Source organism: Chelonia mydas, chromosome 7, assembly GCF_015237465.2.
Source record: "Chelonia mydas isolate rCheMyd1 chromosome 7, rCheMyd1.pri.v2, whole genome shotgun sequence".
In the NCBI taxonomy this organism is placed as follows: Eukaryota; Metazoa; Chordata; order Testudines; family Cheloniidae; genus Chelonia; species Chelonia mydas.
Window position 1 is genome coordinate 36,204,089 of NC_057853.1, and position 22,513 is coordinate 36,226,601.

The window sequence follows — 22,513 nt, forward strand, 5'->3', positions numbered from 1 at the left end:
ACAGTCTTTATCTCATGAATCCCACAGTGCTGCAGCATAATCCCTTATGAAACTGTCTTGTCTTTGTTCTTCTAGATGGAACCTGTTGCCACTCTGACACTTTATGCCAAGGATTTTAAAAGAACAATAACAAACTTGCAAAAAAAAATCCCACCTGCTATGAATTATTATTAAAAAACCCCTCATATGTAACCACAGAATGTAATATTCTGCAAGGAAGTTTACCAGAGTACCAAATTTACCCTTATTATAGTTACAAAAACAGTACAATATCAATTACCGGGGTAAAAACAGAATTAGAGATTTACATGATCACAACAAGAAAGGACTTTTTTACTTAAATAAATCAGTTCAACAATTTGAAGGGAACAAGCATGCAAAGAAAAATAAGTAAATTAGGAAAGCAATTAACAATGTTTCTGTATTCCTTCAATGCCAAAACAGAAAAGAAGTTAACTCTCTTTTTAATCTGGAAATCTGACGGAGACCCACATTCACTACAAATCCTGTAGGAGTTATATAAATGAAAGGGGAGCCTTTTAGAAAGGGTTATAAATTATATATGGTGTGTGTCTGTCTCTTTCTCTAAAAAGTCAATGTCCCCATTCATTTCGGTGAAATTTGTGTGGGTTTTAGCCCAGAAAGTAATCTGAACTTTCTAATCTGTTTAGAGTAAGTCACAAAGTACCCAAATTCAACCTGCTGCAACCTTCTGAATATCCCCAGGTTTAAAAGTATCAGAAACTCACTGTGCCACTCCAGTTTGTATCTATGTGCCCATTACTACACTACAGTATTTATGTTACTTGTCCAAAAATTCAAAGCAAAGAATACATCCTTAGCACTCAGCATCCACGGAAAGAATTCTTATGGGCTCCATCCTGGATTGAAGTTAATGGGAATACTCAAATGAGTAAAGATTACTCACATGAGTAAGGCAGGTTCAGAGTTGGAAAACTGGAGTGGGGAAGCAGAAACAGGATCCAGAATTTTTTTACTTCTAGGACACTAGCTCTAATCTAGACCAGACTGAGACTGATCCCGAATTGTTACCATTTGGTGGCCCGCTTGAGACTATAAAACTCTTTTTAATCTACTTCCCAGCACACAAATTGGGACATTACCCAGTTTCACAGCTTGCACTAATTACCATTAATCCTTGGTCTCAGCCTCAGGAAACAAAAAACAAAATGTTTTAGTAGACAGCAGAGAGGCCAAGGACTGAATAGACACAGGGATTGAAAATTCAGCCAACCTACTTTGAGGTCAGGGAAAAATATGACAAAGTCAAGGTCACCCGAGAAAATTCTCATAGCAAATTTCAGAATGTATATAGGATGAAATATGAGAAATATGGACACAGAAATATTTGTTTAGAATTGTGTATTACGAGATATTCTGGGTAACCTGAGAATTTTAAAATGTATGTTATGAGAGCAGGAAGACAGAAAATGACAAACATTTTAGCCTCAGGGCCGTTACTTTAACACACAGAAACAACACTCAGATTTCATGTGAAATACGCTTGAATGTCATTGGGCCTTTGGGAGAGAAAATGACACACTGAATTTTCACACACAAAAATTCCCCTGAAAATACATTTTTTTAATTACTGGGCAAGGAATAAAAGTGGTGTAAACAATTAAGTACAGTTGTGTGTACCTTGTCTCATGGAACCTGCAGAAAATTGTAGCACATTTAAAAGAAAATGTTGAGGTAAGAGCTGCAAGATCATTGAAATTATCTATACATTTCCAGGTGTAGCAAATATTTGCACAAACAGATTTTGGATAAAATTTTCAGAAGGGCCTAAGTGACTTAGGAGTCTAAGTCCCATTTTCAAAGGTGATTAGGCCCTTAGGCCCTTTTACAAATTTTACCCCTAGTCTCACTACAGGTACAGAATTTAACAGCTCATTGTAAGAAGTAGTAACTAAAACAATTGCCTTTTTCATCTATATTTGGAGTTCGTGACAACATTTCACCTGCCTGTGTTACACATCTATCATACTGTCCAAACAATTGCCAAGAAGGCATAGCCGCTCTCAAGGGTTCTTTAAAAAAAATTTTTTTTTAAATTCATTATACTCCTTCACTTATACTAATCTTAAGAAAGCTTGATATTAAAACATTTCATTACTAAATCTTGTGTCTTCCATTATGTAGGTACATTGGTTTGTTATTGTAGAATTAGCCAAGAAGAGATAAACGAAATTCTAATTAACAATTCATTAAATGTGTTTCTACAAAACATGTTATCAATGAAAAAGATACCTGCCATTGTAACAGTGTGACGACATGTTCTGATACACAGGAAATGTAGCTCAGCATCTGAATTAGAGATGGGCTCAAATAAACTGCAGATCCAAACCTCTCAAACTTTAGGGAAGGTTGGGTCTGCGTCAGAACTTTGAGCTCAGGCCATGTCTAACCTGAATGCAGAAGACAGGCAGGAAAATGGAAAGTTTAAGGAAACTTCTATTATTTAGAATTTTACAGACGAAAGTAGTGTGGTTTATCCAAGATACATAGTAGCTTAAAGTGCCGTGTTGTAAATTTAGAGTATTCTTCTAAACATAGCCCTCCTCTATGCACTGAGGGATTATCAGATAGCTGATAAAAATGTAAGGGTCAGTCTTCAGATTTTGACCCAGGCATTGGGTCAAATTCATATCTTGTATAATTCCAGAGACAATACCAGGGATGAAATCAAACAACTGTCTTTACAAAAGAAAAAAGAAATCAGTACAATTTTGTTTAAACCGTTTTAAATCTAGAGGGAAATAATTACTGAAAACCTTAAACTATCTTACTTATCAAATTGCTGTTCCCACAGTCTCTTGATTGCTTTGTCCTTTAATCCTTCCAAGACTAAAAGGTGAATTGTTCCATCCAGGATATGAAAACCAGTAATGATATCCAGCTCAGAAATTTCCTTGATTGTGGTTTTCAGTTTGAAAGTAGCAAGAGCCATCTGAATTACTTGTAGGGGATAAGAATCAAGTTGGAGTGCTTCAGCATTAATTTCTGTAATCTCTTGCAGCAAATCATGTAAGCAAGGTGCATTATTGTAGTCAAAAATATAGACAATGCAACCATATGGGCAATCTGCAACTTCAGTGTCGGCCGTTTCTGCCTGCAAACCTAGTGGCACAGCTATTTCAACTCTGACTTTCAGGACTGCGTCGGATTCTAGATAATGTCCCATAGGCAATGGAGAAGTCTGAGGGCCAGCCACTGATCCCAATACTCCCATAATTTTTTCAGTCTTACTGTCCTTCTGGTAGCCAGGATCTGGAACTGAGCAGCTGTGAATGGGCACACTGATATTCAAGTACTTTTCACCTAGCAGTAGGTCAGTTAGACTGACTTTAGCTACCCCATAGGGATGCCATAAATTGTCCTTTTCTGTAAATGGATTATAGACCATGTTTTTGCGAGAGACGAGACCAACATTACTCAGCTTTCCATCATCTTGCTCATCACCAAACAAAGAGGGTTTTTTAATATCCTCTGCCATTTTTCTGTCCCGGTCATGAACCTCAATCTCCAAAGGTGGCCCTCTAAAATACTCATGCAATTCCCCAGGATTGATTGTCCCTGTTAGAATCACATTGACATCCTTAAAGTAGATGTGAGTTCCATGGGTTTGCCCTTCCGTTTGATGAGGAGGGAGGTTGTGAAATTGGTATCTGCAGTATGTGGGAACACAGGTTGCCTATGGAAAAACCAAGGAAGAAAGTGAAATACCTGTAGGGCTAACTTTTCCCTTCCCCTCACCTTCCATCATACACTTTTCTAATGAGTAATGCTGAAAAAGCTCCTTTTGCAAACAGTCAGCATACCACTCCTTCAGTCATCTTATAGGGAGATACTGAGGGGGGACTTTTACACAACACCATAGCTACCAAAAGCCAAATTCTTACGTAGCAGAAATGCTGAGGGAACAGTTTGCTTCTGAAGTGCAAGGTCCCTTGGGAGGCAAACTGATACCATGGACCAAGGTCCATCACCAGGAAGTAGCTGCATCTGCACTTCCAGAGAGAACCATGAGGGGTCAGTGCAACAGCAAATGGGCAAAAATGGCATGGAAGGGGCAGGAGTAATGTGTGATGATTCCCTGGCTCCATTCAGACATGTTGTTTCCCCATCTGTAAAATGGGATCATGTGCTTTGGGCTCTAAAGCATCATTTCCGAGCTAGGTACTATTATCAGTATAGTGCTCCTATTGAAACCTGACACAGGGCAAAGTCTGAAATACCCTCTATCCTCAACAGTAGTGACTCTCCCCCAGCCAGTGCAATGGGTTACTGGTGCAGAATACACTAGAGTGTGCATTTTACAGTCCAAGCACAAACTTTGCTGAAGTCCTCCAAGGCAGTTAGCAGCATTTTGTGTGAGGTTCCTTGACTTTAGAACTTACTCCCCTCTTGGTCCACTGGAGCCTTATTAACCTTCATGTACACTGAAAAGCCCATCTTTATTCTCAGGCCACTAAAGAATGGACAGGCTGGGGACTGGAGTGGTTTATATTTATGTGTGGTCCTTTAGTACTGCTTTGTGTGTTTTACCTATGGGATAGGCACCCAAAGCAGTGGATGGGTGCCTATAGCTACATTAAAAGTTAAACAAAATAACATTCATCCACAAAGACAGCACAAGCAAGGACTCTGTAGGCTTCCCCTCACCACTCTCTCAATGTATCTTGTTGTTGGCTTGAAGAATCAGGGTAATTTATTCTCGATGATACTTTATTCCTTGGCATCTCTGCCGAGGCTCCTCCACACAGGTGTCAATTAGCACCATGGTGGTTTGTGTGGAATGGACACTTTGCTGAAGATTGGACTGATACCACCACACCTAGAACTTGGGCCTGTCACCATATACACCACCACATTCGGTAGGGGAGGAGGAGGAGGAAGGGCACAAGCTGCTCTGCTACCTGGACCCCCATTAGAAACCTTCGGGCAACACCTAGTTTGTTCACTTCCCATATTTACTGGATTGCACAATTACTACTAGTGTTTTTTCCCTGTTACTTTCCAAAAATGTAGAGCCAGCTGGTCTGAACTCATGCATGGACTGCATTATGAAATTCCACTGTGGAATCTGATGTGTCATTACAAAGTTCTGTAAGGGTAGTTACACACTGGAGTAGGCTTCCAAGGAAGGCTGCGATATCCCCATAACGAGGTTTTTAAGATCAGGTTGGACAAACGCATACCAGAGATGGTCTAGGTTTGCTTGGTCCTGCCTCAGTGCAGGGGGCTGGACTTGAGGATCTCTCAAGATCCCTCCCAGTCCTACACTTAGGATGTAAGGTTATTGAACTCTTTGATCAACATTTTCAAAAGTGACTACTGATTTTGTAACTGTTTTTCAGAAGTGCTGAGCTCCCATAATTCCAAGAGAAGTCAATGGGAGTTCTGGGTGCTCAGCATTTCTGAAACATCAGACTCCAGGTTTTTCAAGATATGAACCCAACAAAGGAAGCACCCAATATTAGAGACCACTTTTAAAAGTGTGGCTGTTTGTATACAAGGTTAACTGAGCAGTAAAATTTTACTCCTATCTTTAATTCCATATCAACTAATATATTCTATTCAGCTAAAGGGCTTTCTCTTTTGAAAAGTAATCATTCATAAAGCCTAAAAAATCCAAACTTTTGAAAAGAAAAGTGTTTTGTCCCATAACTTATTTTATAAAATCTATACAAAGCTTTACTTGTCTTCAGAGAGTTAAAGGACCAGAACTCTTGGGCTATATCCTCACCAATGGTGAACTGGACTCATTATGTACAAAGTTTGGGATTTTATTTAGTTCTGCTGAGAAGTGAAACATGCACAATTTCTCTAGTTAAATAAATTTTCAATACAGGAAAAGCAACCATCTTCAATAAAAAAAAAAATCTGTGAGAACTAATTTATAAGCAAACTACAGTATTTCAAACTACTTGGTATTGTGACTCAAACAGTTCCCTTGTTTATCCAAAGAATCAGAAGGGAAAAAATTGCTTAGCAATGAAAGCATGATTACTAAGTATAAAGCTACAGTCCATAAGTTTTGGCCCATGCAACAGGATTATTATTTTTTTGCCAGTACATAATGTAATGGAAGGAGACAATTTGGTCACATATTCCTTCCAGAAAGTCTATGTCTTATGCATGTTCTGCAAATGTTGCGAGGCAAAATCTGGCAAATAGGGAACATTCCTGTTCAAAAGTGTATTCCATATTTTAAAGGAAATCACCTCAGGTTAAACTGACAAGTGGAATCCTACAGAAAGAGCAGCGCTCTCCATTACCTGCAGCACTTCAATTGGGACAGGAGTCATCGGGAGGCATGTAGCAGAATGAATCCTAATAATCAGTGGATTTAATTCACTTATCTGTCTCTCAGACATGAGAGGTTCTTCTATAGTGAAAGTCACATAAGCATCTAAAATCTTAGGGGATTTCTCTTGCAGTCGACTGATCACTAACCTTTCCCCTGTGAAAAAATATTAAATTAAATATTAAATGTTTTGAAAGCAGCTGCATCAAAGAAAGACTGCTTAATACCACCGCTTCAGTTAGTAACATATGCTGGCACTGGAGCAGCGCTGAAAATGAAAGACAGTCGTATTTTCAATTGCTCTAAATATTATCATTATTTATTATTTGTACAGTAGAACCTCAGCGTTACGAACACCAGTGTTAGGAACTGACCCGTCAACCACACACTTCATTTGGAACCGGAAATACACAATCAGGCAGCAGCAAAGACAAAAAAAAAAGGCAAACACAGTACAGTTCAGTGTTAAATGTAGACTACTAAAAAGAGAAAGGGAAAGTTTAAAAAAAAATATTGACAAGGTAAGGAAACTGTTTCTGTCCTCATTTCATTTAAATTAAGATGGTTACAAGCAGGATTTTTCTTCTGCATAGTAAAGTTTCAAAGCTGTATCAAGTCAATGTTCAGTTGTAAACTTTTGAAAGAACCACCATAATGTTTTGTTCAGAGTTACGAACGTTTCAGAGTTATGAACAACCTCTCACTCCCAAGGTGTTTGTAATTCTGAGGTTCTACTGTATCACAACAGAAACTAAAGGCCCCAATGAGGTCAGGGCATCATTATACTAGTACTGTACAAACTGCTTCTGTAGAGACTTACAAATAAGCTATGCACTGTAAATATAATATGAAGCTATTAGTATACTTGTTAAAAGGAGTTTTTTCACCAAAAGTTTAGACATTTGGTTACAAACAGATAAATGTCTTTAAAAAGAAAGATCAGCTATTTTATGTGCTTTCTTTATGATTCACCATGTTATACGTAAAAGAAATCTGTGACGTGTATATTGAACTACTTTCACTATTTCAGAATCAACTTCCTTTGGCACCAGAAGTAGGAGATATTTCAGTTAGGATTCAGCAAGTTTACTATCTAACACCAAGGGCCGACCTTCCATACAGGAACAGCTAAGTTGCAAGCACATGAGCCCACAAGTGTAGGGTTGGTTTGTCTGAAGCATATGACAAGTTGCAAATACTTATGGCAAAGCTGAGTTAATAAATAAGGAATTTTACACAAGACTGGCCAGCAGACAAGGATTTAGAATAATCAGCTAAAATTGCTCATTAGCATCTTTACTCGGGCTTTTTCCCCAACTTTTCAGGCAAAATTTTCAACAGGCTTTCTGAAAATGCACCCAAAGTTTTTGCAAATGTATTCATTGGCACTGGCAAATCATCCATTTGATACTTGTATATATGTATTTTTGCTAAAACAAATAGCTTAAAATTTTTGTAGGCCCATTTAAAATGTGCAATCCCCTCACAAAACGCTATCATAGACATTCAAAATACTGACCATTTTCACACAATCATTCCCTCAAACCCCCACCTATAACTGCAATTATCTTTTTAATATCTTGTATTAATTACTTTGCCCAAATTCAGTCCAAAGAGACTGAATTTGTCATTACCAGTAGCCTAGGCATGACTGGTTGGGAGATCAAACCCTTCACAATGCAAACAAAATACAGATTTATTGCCGGTTTTGCCCATTTAAAAATATATGTTTCACATAAGGGGATCACAGTAAACTATTTACAGTGACAGGATCTTCAGCCATTTCTGTTGTTCTAAAATGCTGAGGAGACCCATGGATTTGAAGGCTGCAGAATCACAGATAGGCAGCAGGATAGCAATCACAGTCACTTCTATTACAAAGTAGTTATTTACAGCAGAGTCATGTGGTGCAAAAACTGGTGCAACTACAAAGCAGTTTGGCTCTGGTTTGGGTCCTGTGGAAAGTAGCTGCTAAGAGAATCTACCTACCTATCTTAGGTACTTACATGACCCCATTACCATAATAGCTGAGCGTTAACATACTCCATCCTCGCACATGATATGAGGTCAGGCAGTGCTATTATTCTCATTTTACAGATGGGGAACTACGGCACAGAGAGGCTAAGTGTCTTGCCAAAGCTCACACAGGCAGTCTGTGGTGCTCCAAGATCTCCCAAATCTAAAGCTAGTGCCCCAACCACTGGACCATCCCAGATTTAAAAATGGAAAACCAGGACACCTGGTGGGCACAGGGTTGAGGGCACTGAAAGTTGTACATTCCTTTTCCCCTTCTAGTCAGATACCACCTTGCCTTTCAGAATAAGAACTGGGACATGAGGCAGAGACGGGCAGGTCAAGAAAGAGAGAGAAAAACCCACACAGAGCATCTCCCGTCGACATAGCATACTGTGGACCCCACAGTAAGTAGATCTAAGTATGTCGACTTCAGCTATGTTATGCACGTAGCTGAAGTTGCGTAACTTAGATTGATCTCCCCCCGTACAGTAGATAAGACCTTAGTAATAACGTGTTGTTGTGGGTTGTAAAAATCTAGAATTCCTACGACATTCCTCACTTGGTCATAATCTTTAGAAAGACAAGCAGCACAGGCTCAAAAATGTGATCCCTTTGAATGAAAATGCCATTACATACAAACCCCTGACATACTTCCCACTTACCTTTTTTCCAGTTTAAACTCTTTCCCAACCTTAAAATAGGAAATTGGAGAAAATGAAAAACTGTTTCTTTTACAAAAGTAAAAGCTTATAAGAAGTTTATAGTGAGATGGTGTTTAGCATCTTTATTTATATGGCTTAATATTTCCACAGCACAGAACAAGTATAAATTTTACAACCTTTATCCCGCTCCATGGCTTTTTTGGCTACTGTAAAAAAATAGCTAGAGAGAAGCTGAATACTTATTTTTTATAATTTTGGGTGTTAATAGAATCACCAAAATTTGCCTGACTGTACACACACACAAACGCATGTACCATATCAAGAGAAAGAGAAAAGACATACAGATGCCACCCAAAGGTACCAAACAGGTCCACGGTATAGCTGTGTAGAGTTTCTATGTAAGTCTAGCAAAGCCTTCCACACATGCTTAGCTTTTACGCATTGAGTAGTCCCACTGAGGTCAATGGGTCTGTTCACAGTGCATAAAATTAAGCAAGTGTACAACATCTTTGTGGGCGCAGGGCCTACATTTTTATGTTATCATCAACATTCCCTGTGTTCCTCCTTTTGGACAGAGTGTAATTCCTCAATTCCCATCCACACCTCTTTCCGCCCAGTCAGGCATTCCCTTAGCTCAACACATTCCCTCAATATTACAGAAAAGGAATATTTACTTACAACAATACGAACAAAACTGGACAAAGACAGTGAACACAGTATACGTGAAAACCTAGAAAAATAACAATGCATGTGAACCACAAACCTTAACCCTAACCCTAGCTAAACCATGCAGAGAAACTAACCTCTCCACCTATGAATAACACTCTACCCCAGCAGGTCCTGAACCAAACAGGATCCAATAAAGTGAATGTCTGCCTTTCTAGAAGCCTGCAGGAGTCTTGTAACACTCTAATTTCCAGTGCCACTCAGAACATACAGAGCTATAGGCAGATGTCAGGCTTCCTTGTTCAAGTCCAAACCCTAACTAAACTTTGTAACCATTTTTCTTCTCCCCAGCCAGAACCCTCTTCCATTCCAGAACTCCAGTGCTCCCCATGGTCATCTGCTATGGTAACTCCCGAAGTCACTTCTAGCATGCATTTGGGTGCTTTGGAAACCTGCATTTTCACATAGTGCCCCTTCCCACCCCCCCAGTACTGAACAGTACCTGAGAGGAGAGGCATGAGATCCAGTTGCAAAGATGCTATGCCACACTTCTTTGTCAGTGCCGCAACCAGTGTCTGGGTATTAGACACTTTACAGGTGCTCTGCTTTCGTTCTTTAAGAGCAGGGCCTCTTTTAGGAGTAGAATTTTTCCTTTTACCTGTTAATAGAGGTGAGGAAGAACTCCTTTAAGGTTAAACAAGGCAAAAAGTTACAAACTTACTGGAATGGGTAGCATAGCCCGGTATTGGCCAGAGTGTAAGATTTCAACAATGTACTCTAACTCTAAATTAGTTAGGCAAGTGATTTAATACAACTGAGAAATCATTTCTACAACCTACTTCACACTATATACAAAAATATATATATATACGTTAAAAGAATGTTAAGATTTTGCAGTCAAGCACTTGAAAGTTAGAAAATTAGTAAGGATGCCTGTCTAATCTTAATTCGGCCCTCTAGTATGTATGTTTAATGATACAGTCCTTAATTACATTATCACATACTATTTTTCCCATAGGACACCTGCCTCATTCAGTGCAAAGAATGGACCTGCTCTGAGAATTAGTCAGGGTTGCATTGCGGTGGAGGCTGTCTGTAGGAACCTTGTCTCATTTGTTGCAGAAGGTGGAAGGTGTGTAGTGAATGAGGAAGAGGACTTCAGGAAGAGAAAGGATGGTTTTGTGGTTGAGGCAGATGAATGGTGCCTTGGAGGGCTTCTCTCCCTGCCACTGAGTTCCTATGTGATACTAGGAAAGCCACCTAAACCAAACTTTTCACATTTGGTCAGTATTGTGTGCTCCTCTTTTTTGAGTGCATGACTTGAGATCTTGGAGTCTGGTTCGCAGAAGTGCTGAGCACTCACAACTGTGACTGAAGTCAATGGGAGCTGGGCTTTGATCATATAACGTGCTGTATAATGCTTAATACATGCTGAATAATGATGGTACTACCTGTAATAAAGGGAGGGTGCAGGATGATCTTGTGGTCCAGGTTCTTCCAGCACAGGATTGGAGCCAGAAGAACTGAATTGTATTTCACGCTTGGCCAAATATGACCTGTATAATTGTAGGACAATCACTTGACCTCTCTGTACACCAGTTTCCTAATTAATACGATAGGAACAACGGTATTTGCTTATCTCAAAGCGATGTTGTGAGACTAAATTAATTAAATGAGATCCTCAGGATAGAAGAAGGTATAGCAATGCAAAGTATTATTCCTATTATTATTAAAAGGGGCGGACATCAAGAAATAGAGTTAACAATACTTGCCACAAATTACACTGGGGAAAAAATCCAGTCAGCTCTGAACAAAAGCAAAGACAGGCTTAAATCATAACTAAGAAGAATTCCTCCCTGAAAAGCATGTAAATGTTTATCAAAAGCTTGTAGAAAAAAAGGCTCCAACTGCCTTAATTGTGAACGAATTAGCTAATGAAAAGGCAAGATGTAATATGTGGAACTGATCACATAAGTCATGGGTCTCCAGAGTCATGGGAAAAGGGACTTAAACAGATCTGCGAAATAAAACAAAACAGACGTGGCACCAAGTTTAGTCCTTCAAAGAGGTCCATTCCTGTGCTGCAGACTGAACTGCCTGCGACCATTTGCATGCACAGGAGCAGGCTATGCAATGACTGCCTAGTGACTCCATGCTCTGCTCGGCACTATGTTTCTTTGTTTATAACATTCCTATAAGGCCCCATCCATAACTGTGGAAGCCCCAAACTGTGCTACGCTTGACAGCATTAGAAAACAGCTAACAAGTATGGTTATGGCTAACACGGCTTGTTGCATCAATGATGCAGAACTCTGTTGCCAGAACCATGTTACAACTGTGTGGGAACATTCAGAGTCAGTGCTTATTTAAGCCGTTAGTATCCCTTGGACTATGTGTATTATGGGAGATGAGTACTGCTATATGCCATGATGCCACATCAGCTGTCAACAGGATCAGCGTGTTACATACCTTGAATGCATCGACAGATCCTAAAGTGTCCCTTATGGCCATACACAGACACGTGACCAATGACATCAGCCAAGAATGAGAAAAAAAAATATCACAGCAGGCCATAGTGCCCTGTTCAACAGCATGGATCAGTATTGGAAGGGTAGAGGACTGCACCCTGTGGCCTCTGGTGGCCAAAGAGAGTGTAGCAGACATGGAATGGCAAAAGCAGATTGCCTAATTTCAGAATGAGTACGGTTACTCTATCGCCAACATTACTACTTGTATTTCTAGCCACTGCTATAACGTACATCACCATAACAGTTGAAGTTTGAGAAGGGCGTCAATTAATTAATTAATCCTCACAACACTCACGTGGAAAGTATCATCAGCATCCTCGTTTTACAGCTGCAAGATGTGGAAACTGAGGCACAGAGAAGTTAAGTGACTTGCTGAAGGTCACACAGGAAATTTCTGGGAGAGTTGGGACCAGAACACTGAGCCCAGAATTCCTAGTCTTGTGCCTACACGACAAATACATCTGCACAAACCTATTACACAGACAGAATTTCATGTTCCATTTAGCTTTTAAAATCTGATCTTAGATATCATTCAAAAAACTTACCACCTTTTGGATCTTTTTTGTTTGTGTGGTCTGCTGGATTTTCCAAGCTGAACTTCGTTTTTACTGGCTTTTTTGGAATTACATAATCTGAAAAGCCAACAACTGTATTCTGCTTCAAATTATTGCCCTCATTCAGGATTTTGTCTCTGTTAGAAGGGATGTTTCCCGAAACACTAAAATGACTTGAAATGTGTACAAGAAATAAAGAAAAAAAGATACTGTTATATTTGGAGAAATATTTGTATAAATTACACTTCAATGTTTTTTAAAATGACTCATCTTCCTTGATAGTGAGAGTGGGACCAATTTTCAAAGGAGGTCTCCAAAATGATAGAATGCTCAAACCATGCATCGGAGTCTGCATTGGCACATATGTGGACTTATCATAGTGCATGATGCTAACATGCCCATCTCAAGTGCTAATTTAATTGTCCAAATGCTGGCTTGAACATCTTATTTAGGCACCTAAGTTTGAAAATTGGGCCCAGTATATCAGAGGATAATCACTTTGTGGAACGGCCTTGATGTTGGCTTTGTAATGATCCCATACCAGCTTCAAATTAGTGACAAGTGGGACAGGGCTTATCAGCCATTTTCATACTGTACCTCCACACTAAGTCACTTGCAGCCAGTCAGAAGATGTGCCCAGATTCCTAGGTACTGGTTACCATGACACTTTAAAGGATTGGCCTGGGCCTGCAGTACTTCATGTTGACATGCTTGGGACAAGTTCCAAGAGACAGAGCATGAAGATCAAACACAGTGGTTAGGAGCAAGCATGCCCACCCTTACCCCCAAACAATAGGAGGCAACCTGTGTGTGTGAAGACTGCATTGAACCAGAGAGTTTTATTCATTTTCACTAAATGGAGCAGAGCACAGAGGTCCCAAGCTTTTAATACAGTGTGATTGCAGTGACTACGGGTCCCAACATGCAATGCTACATTTGAGCAAGACAAGTCTCCCTTCTTAGTTGATATGGAGCACTGCATGCAGAGATCTGCACCTCTATATTAATGAGCGGATTGCCTGAAATTTCTATTACAAGAGCTGAATTCTGGCCACTGCTGAAGAAAAGGGACCATACTTAGTTTATATTTCATAAAGGTCTTAATGGTCCACATAGGAAGGACCCAGTCCACTAGTAGGTCCAATGGAGTCAACAAGACTTTTTTTGTAAGGGATGCAGGCTGAAGCCATTAATCTAAATGTTTATCAAACAGTGCAATGAAAGACAAAATGAGTTTGTGTACTGTCCCCAAAATTTGAGAAAATGCTAAGAAAAGGTGTGAGAACACAGATACACTTCTCCACCCTTAGCAGCTGGTACTCTTGAAAACTCTCTACCACTCTGTAGAGTCACACTCAGTGTGGAAAGGCCAGATGGCCCAGCAGGCATTTCAAATTAAACCCCAAGCCTTAAAGAGTTCAACAGACAGAAAATGAATGAAAAGCAGATCAAAGCAGACAGGTCACCATAGGTTATTACGGTGATGAGGACCATATAAGTACCTGGACAGATACATCAGCAAACTTCCTCCTAGTATCTGATTCAATACCTTGCTCATGTTACTTTGCCCTTGAAGATCCTCAAAATGAACGACTCTATATATGTGCAAAGTAGTAGTAGTAGTAATCATATTGTTGCTATACTATAGCACAGCTCACATTTGATATATACCTCAAAAAAATTAAAGATGCAAACCAAAAGCTATTCTCTCCAGATTTCTAGTCTTTTAGGTTCATAATCAGGGCTAAATCTCTTCCCAAAGGAAAGGTGCAGCAGGGACCTCTAGACAGCCCTGCGTTAATTAACTAACAGCCCAAACTTATTAGTAATACCTCTCATCTGTCACTCATTTTACTCCCAAAGCTACCCACCTTTTACACACACTTAGTGATCCCTCACTTTTACATCAGAAAAAAAGAATAATTAAGCGCAGGTTACTGAAAGAATCATTTACACCAAACAGATGAATCCCAAAGCATTAAGTCTCCTCAATGGAAGACTGTGGTCCTGATTTTGGATCTCTGTCATACACTGCACCCCATATTTAGGCCTTGGCAGGCTGAGAAGTGTTATAATAACAGTAATAGTTTGCCTTTACAGGGCACCTTCCATCCTTGGATGCTTTACAAACACCATGAAGCTTAACTAACACCCTTGAGAGGTAACAAATGGTACTATACCCATTATACAGATGGTCAGACTGAAGTAAGGACATCTGCCTAAAGTCATATTCACTAGTCAACGGCAAAGTCAGAAACAGAATTCAGGAGTCCAAGCTCTCGATCCCTTTCTCTAATTATTAGACAACAATGCCTCCAAGAACATCAATTTTGCTAATGGCATTTAGCAAGTGAAACATCTGGGCAAAGGCAAAATGTCTTACGTAATGCAATAACCTTCCTCCTTCCCCGCCCCCCTCTATTTAGTGCTTAATATATAATTTAAATGCTACATTAATGCTATGTTCAATGCTCATCTCTCATAACATGATATACATGAGTATATCCAGAATATATATAGTATATAAGTATATCCAGAATATATGCTTCAGAATAAACTTCACACGATTTTTACTAAGATAATTTTCTTATTAAATACTTTGCTGGAAAGCTTCAATCTGCTATGTAGCAATCATTTGAAAAACACAGATAGCAATTATTTTACAGTTACAGGAGGTAGGGGGCGGGAGCTTGCACAAATTCCATATTTATTAATGTAGATTCTCTCCAAGGATATGTTGCAAAACCTAACGTCTACTCTGAATATGGCAGTAGACTCAAGAAATTTAACCATATGTTTAATTGCAGGCACATACCTAGTCCATTGATTTCTAAGCCACATTTTCATAGCAAATCTTTGAATGATGGCTAATAATACATTGAGTACAGTTAATTCTTTGACAATAAATGTATTCTGAAGTTCTGCCTTTTCCTCTCTACTCGATACTGAGGAAGCAATCCAGGAGATAGTTGACAGAGACAACAGAACATGAAAAACAACAAAATCATGCTATACTTTTCAGTATTAGCCCTATTCAGTAGGGCTTAGCCTTCCCCATGTACAAAACACCTGATATACAAGAAGAAGCAGAGATATTGCATAGTCAACACACTGTAGGGTTCTCTGCTTTCAACAGCACCAATTGCTCACAGATATCATCACTTTGCACATGCTCAGCCCTGTAAAATTCTACTCACCCCTGCCCCATCATCATGATCTACGGTGGGTGAGTAGATTTTGCGCCAGGGCAGGTAAGCTTCCCTAACAAATTTACAGATCTGCACTTGTGGATGATTGCAATATGCATGCCAGGTAGTTTGGGGCTAGCTCTACCCCTTTTCCCAGCACCACCACCTCTCCTCAGGCAATGTGGCAAGAAAATTCTTACACATTAGCCATGTTCCTATATATTTCGTACCCTGGTATTACTGTGTCCCATTGACTATCATCATTCTACCAATTTCTGTGATGCCTATTATATCAATATTCTCATTTAATACCAGACACTCAAGTTCACCCATCTTAGCATTTAGATTTTTTTATGTTTGTATACTAGCCTTTATAAAATTTGTCAATATTTAGCTGTCTGCCTTCATGTGATGAAACTGAATGGGACTCTTTTTCATTTGAAAAAAAGAAAAGGAGTATTGTGGCACCTTAGAGACTAACAAATTTATTTGAGCATAAGCTTTCGTGAGCTACAGCTCACTTCATCGGATGCATTCATTTGACTGTTTCTCTCAGCTCCTACCTGTACGGTATCAACTTTTATTCTCTCTTCTTTACCAGGATAGAGCATCCTCTTTAATAAATGTTCCCCTGAGGGATGTGTCTATCTGAACCATGTGCTCCTCCATACCTGTTGGCTTTTCCCCAGCTCTTAGTTTAAAAACTCCTCTACGACCTTCTTAATTTTACATGCCAGCAATCTGGTTCCATTTTGGTTGAGGTAGAGCCCATTCTTCCTGTATAGGCTCCTCCTCTCCCAAAAGGTTTCCCAGTTCCTAATAAACCTAAAACCCTCCTCTGAACACCACTGTCTCATCCACACATAGAGACCCTGCAGTTCTGCCTATCTAACTCGCCCTGCTGTGAAACTGGAAGTAATCTCTTACCTAGCAAACCACATGGAGCTCATTTCAGGATAGGAGACTAAGATTTCAAACACAGGGACATTATACATGAACAAAGCTAAGCAAAAAAATGTTGCTGGGTATTTGGACAGCGGGTGGGTACATAACAGGAAGTTTTTTAGTACCAGTGGTTAGGTCGGTTTCATGCCAGAGAGGCCTAGGTATGATCGAAGAAGCTTAAATTTAAATATTGTTAGTTTTTAATGATATTTTGTGAATTTCTTAGTGAGTTAACATGAGCTATTAAAAAAGAAATGAATTAATAAAAAGAACAGGAGTACTTGCGGCACCTTAAAGACTAACCAATTTATTCGAGCATAAGCTTTCGTGAGCTACAGCTCACTTCAGCATCCGATGCAGTGAGCTGTAGCTCATGAAAGCTTATGCTCAAATAAATTGGTTAATCTCTAAGGTGCCACAAGTACTCCTGTTCTTTTTGCGAATACAGACTAACATGGCTGCTACTCTGAAACCTGTCATTAATAAAAAGTGTAATTCATTCCCTGTTCATGATTCTCCTGGGGCGCCACACAATACCAACAGCATAAAACAGATCTCTCACACACACTTCTGCTTACTAATGCATAGGTCAGTGTGTACAGTTGCTTTGTGTCAGTTTTGTATCTTTCACACACAGGCACAGCCAATGGTATGCCACAAAATACAGTGGCCTTAAGGCTCTCAGAAGTTTAATAGGGAGCCATATAATTTATTGGTATGAATTTATCCTGCATGATTAGTCATCAAAGAATAATGACTTATGGCATTCAGAAGAAGAGTGATAAAATTCATGAAATATGACTGGCTGCATGATATTTTAAAATCTGATATACAGACAAAGTAAAATTGAATTTAGATCCATGTCAGTCAAATAATAATTATGCTGTACAAAAGGTGTAGCAGCCAAAAAGACTAAAGGAAGGGTGGCTTACTGGGATCATTACCAGTGAATCAATATTTGAACGTGATACATTGTTGCTTGAAAATGTCTGCGGAATAATCAGGACAGTAACATGCTAGATTTCCATTTAATTCTTATGAAAGGGAGGCAAATGTCTAGTGTGACTGCAGCTTCAACTGGCTGTGAAACTGTTCATTGAAATAAACTGGCTTTCTAAAGCAAGACAATCTGGTTATCAAATCTGCAATGTAAGACACTTTGAAAATCTGCTAATATCTTATATGAAATATGCTTTTAAAGAGAAACTACCATATTTGGGTGGGGAAATTCAAACTTGCCTCTAATTAATGTGAAATAGTCTTGACAAACATTTCCCCAAAAATGTATAAATATTACAGGAATAAACTGACTGTGAGCCAGAAGGTTATTATGGCCATTCTCCATGTATAGATCAGTCCTCAAAATCCTATGGATATGATATAACATGAATACATGCAGGTCTCATTGAAATGAAACTAGGATTAAAAAAGCCTCCCAGATTACTGACATATGAACACAGTGGAGATTCATGGAGGTAATTGAAGAAAGGAACAAAAAAATCACAATTTTTGTCCATATTAGTCTTTAAAGGGAAAACTTGCTACAGGAACAATAAATCTGAATTTTTTTTGAATTGGCATGATTAAGAAAAGCATCTAATTGGGTGTCTGTAGATATACTTTCTATTTCTAGCTCTGCAACAGACTTTCCGTGTAACTTCAGCAAGTTGTTTAACCTCGCTCTCTGCCTCAGTTTCCCCATCTATCTCATGAGGGTTCATAAGGTTAACTCAATGGCTGTGAAGTGCTTTGATATCCCTAACTTAGAAGGTATTATACAAGTGTGAAGTCTGTATATTAAAATCTCAGTTAACCTTGCATAAACGTAGGGATTTTTGCATACTACTGCAAACGACTTTACCTCAGACATTTTGGATGACTAAGAAAAGCACCCTAGCAGAGAAACAGTTTACTTTTTTCGTTTTAAAGCATACCTAATCCTATGGAATTCTGAAGCCATAATCCACCTGATTTATTACCTCTCCTGGGAGAATTCTCTTTCATCATGTAGTATGCCTCGGATTCAAAACCATCAATTACACTTTAATTATGTGATTTAAGCATCCAAAACAGTATCAAGTTATCTGATTAATGGGACAAAAACAAAGCTGAGAAATATCTTCAGCATCACAGAGCACATTTAAATTCCTATAACTTTTAGAATTTATTACATTAGCAGTAACAGATACGGCTCATGGTTTAACTTAGTATTATACAGTTACTTAAGTGGACTATCAAGGAATATTAATACGAAAGTAAAGCTATTTGATGATTTCTGATAGCTAATTCTTTCAAAACACTGGCACAAAACTTAACTATTAAATAATTATTGCTGTGAGGTAAATGTATGCATATGCCTTATTTACTACGTTTGTAGGAGGATCTCTCTATAAATACCAGGGCTGTCTCTGTCTTTTTTTTCTTTTTAGGATTCTTCAACCACCCTAAAAATAATTTCACTGCTCACTTTTGTTTGTTGTTAACAGGCTGGTCCCCATTTTCACAATATAAGAGCTACAGGTCACATTCTGCCTTCTATTATACCTGTGCAACCCTGAAGTCAATGAAGCTACACTAATAACCGAGGGCAGACTATGGCCCTGACAGTTTTGAAACATGGCAGTTTCCCCTTCTCTCCCCTTCTAGCTGAATATTAACAGGAAACAGAGTGAAGCAGGCTGCTTGTCTAGAGGTCCACACAGGCAGCTCCAAAGCAGCAAATTCTTTGGGACATGAAGAATCTTTAGTTTATCCTTGCCATTAAATCTTCCCACCATTCCCTTCTTCTCCTGGAAATTTAAATCTCAGTGGTCCCAGTTCTGCAGTCACTCTATGAGGAATCAGAGAAGTATCCATGCAGTGGGTAATGAATGAGAGCCAGAGTTCTGAATGTGGAAGCTATGCATAGCAATGGCATACATAATAAATAGTAATAGTTCACTGCATTGATTCACTGTTGAACAAATCTTCCCCTGAGAGCCCCATACATCCACATTCGGGGTTATAAAGTCAGAATAAAAATACACACACACATGCAAAAACCACCCCTCCAGACACACACGCTTCATTTATTTCTGATTTTTAGTAGGCTGGATGTACAAAACTAGAGGTATTTTAATTATTGCTTTTTTTAAAACATCAGTAACAGAGCAGTGGAAGTAAATGACAAGCATAAAAACGTAAAGCTCTTTGGGATGCTCGGATAGAAGACATTATAGAAATGTAACGTGTCATTGTTACTAAGCACTGATGTTAAGTATTGGAAGACAGATTGTCAGAACAGTTGCCTTTGAGTACAAAATCTTCAATGACAAAGCTCATGCGAGGGTTTAGAAGTAAACTATCACACTCGGAAACCATCAGAACAGTTAAATCTGAACACTGCAAGTAATAAGGTGGTAGTTTTATCTGCACCAATGAAGGAAAATGAACTGCTTTGAAAAGAGCTTGAAACATAAGAACATAAAAACAGCCACACTGGGCCAGGCCAATTGTCCATATAGCCCAGCATCCTGTCTTCCAACAGTGGTCAGTGCCAGATGCTTCAGAGGGAATGGACAGAACAGGGCAATTTATCGAGTGATCCAGCCATTGTCACCCAGTCCTAGCTTCTGGCAGTCAGAGCCTTAGGGACACCCAGAGCACTGGGCGGTGTCCCTGACCAGCTTATCTAACAGCCATTGATGGACCTAGCCTCCCAGGAACTTAGCTTATTCTTTTTTTAGCATCCGATGAAGTGAGCTGTAGCTCACGAAAGCTTATGCTCAAATAAATTGGTTAGTCTCTAAGGTGCCACAAGTACTCCTTTTCTTTTTGCGAATACAGACTAACACGGCTGTTACTCTGAAACCAACATTTCCTTATGCACTTTCTTCACACCATGCATGATTTTATAGACCTCTATCATATCCCCCTCAGTTGTCTCTTTCTAAGATGAACGGTCCCAATCCTTTTAATTCCTTCTCATATGGAAGCTGTTCCACACCCCTAATAACTTTTGTTGCTCTTCTCTGAACTTTTTCCAATTCCAAAATATATTTTTTGAGAACAGGAAACCAGAACTGAATGCAGTATTCAAGGAGTGGGCATACCAGAGATTATAGAGTGGCATTATGATATTTTGTCATATTGCCTATCCTATCCCTAATGTCTCCTAACATTACATTAGCCTTTTTGACTGTTGCTGCACACTGAGCAGATGTTTTCAGCGAACTATCCATGATTACTCCAATATCTTTTTCTTGAGTGATAACAGCTAAATTATGTATGTATAGTTGGGATTTTTTTCCAATGTGCATTACTCTGCATTTATTAACATTGTATTTCATCTGCTATTTTGTTGCCCAATCACCTAGTTTTGTCAGATCCCTTTGTAACTCTTTGCAGTCAGCTTTGACTATAACTCTCTTGAATAATTTTGGATCATCTGCAAAACTTTGCCACTTCACTGTTACCCCTTTCTCCAGATCATTTGTGAATATGTTGAACAGCACTGGTCCCAGTAGAGACACTTGAGGGACCCTGCTATGTACCTCTCATACCACTGTAGTTTATTCCCCAAGCTTTTAACCAGTTATTGATCCATGAGAGGACCTTCCCTCTTGTCCCATGACTCCTTACTTTGCTTAAGAGCCTTTGGTGAGGGACTTCTCAAAGGCTTTCTGAAAGTCCAAGTATACTAAACCTACTGGATCACTCTTGTCCACATTTGCTGATCTCCCCTGAAAGAATTTTAGTAGATTGGTAAGGCATGATTTTCCTATATAAAAAACATGCTGACTCTTCCCCAACATATTATGTTCATCTATGTATCCAATAATTTTGTTCTTTGCTATAGTTTCAACCAATTTGCCTGGTACTGATGATATGTTTACTGGCCTATAATTGCCAGGATCACCTTTGGAGCATTTTTTTTTTTAAATCAGCGTTACATTAGCTATCCACCAGTCATCTGGTACAGAGGCGATTTAAGCACTAAGTTACACACCACAGTCAGTAGTTCTGCAGTTTCATATCTGAGTTCCTTCAGAACTCTTGGGTGAATACTACTGCTTTATTACTGTTAGGTGCTTTATCACTGTTTATCAGTTTTTTCCAAAACCTCCTCTTCTGACACCTCAATCTGGGACAGTTCCTCAGATTTGTCAGCCACAAAGAATGGCTCAGATGTGGGAATCTCCCTCACAGCCTCTGCAGTGAAGACCAATGCACAAAATTCAGTTTCTCTGCAACGGCCCTATTTTCCTTGAGTGCTCCTTTAGCATCTCAATAGCGGCCTGACTCATTGCTGTTAGTTTTGTGTCTTTTGTTAGTTGCTCTTCAAATTCTTTTTTGGCCTGCCTAATTACACTTTTACACTTGGAACCCTAGAAACCACCACTAAAAAGAACAGGAACCTTCAGGTGTTGGAAATAAAGGGACTAATGGTGTGGAGTCCACGGAGGCCATTTGGGATTTATTGGTGGATATGTTGGAAACAAAACCTCACCTCCCCACTGCAGACAGAAAAGGCATACAGGAGGTGGGCCCATCTGTAGGTGTTTACAGCACCACTGAAGAGTTTTGCTGGAATCAATATAAGAGAAGAAATACAGCATCCAATTGTACCGTGGCTATTATT

General features: G+C 39.2%; 1 protein-coding gene across 2 annotated transcripts in view; it reads right to left on the reverse strand.

Moving 5' to 3' along the window:
* CFAP92 (cilia and flagella associated protein 92 (putative)) overlaps nt 1-22,513 on the reverse strand; it is a 79,566-nt gene that overhangs the window by 26,056 nt on the left and 30,997 nt on the right. For both annotated transcript variants that reach the window (XM_043551176.1, XM_043551175.1), the window contains exons 7-10: nt 12,752-12,933; nt 10,181-10,336; nt 6,306-6,490; nt 2,814-3,718 (exon numbers count right to left, since the gene is read on the reverse strand). In XM_043551176.1, coding sequence (XP_043407111.1) covers nt 2,814-3,718; nt 6,306-6,490; nt 10,181-10,336; nt 12,752-12,933 — 1,428 coding nt within the window. The remainder of the gene's footprint in view (nt 1-2,813; nt 3,719-6,305; nt 6,491-10,180; nt 10,337-12,751; nt 12,934-22,513) is intronic.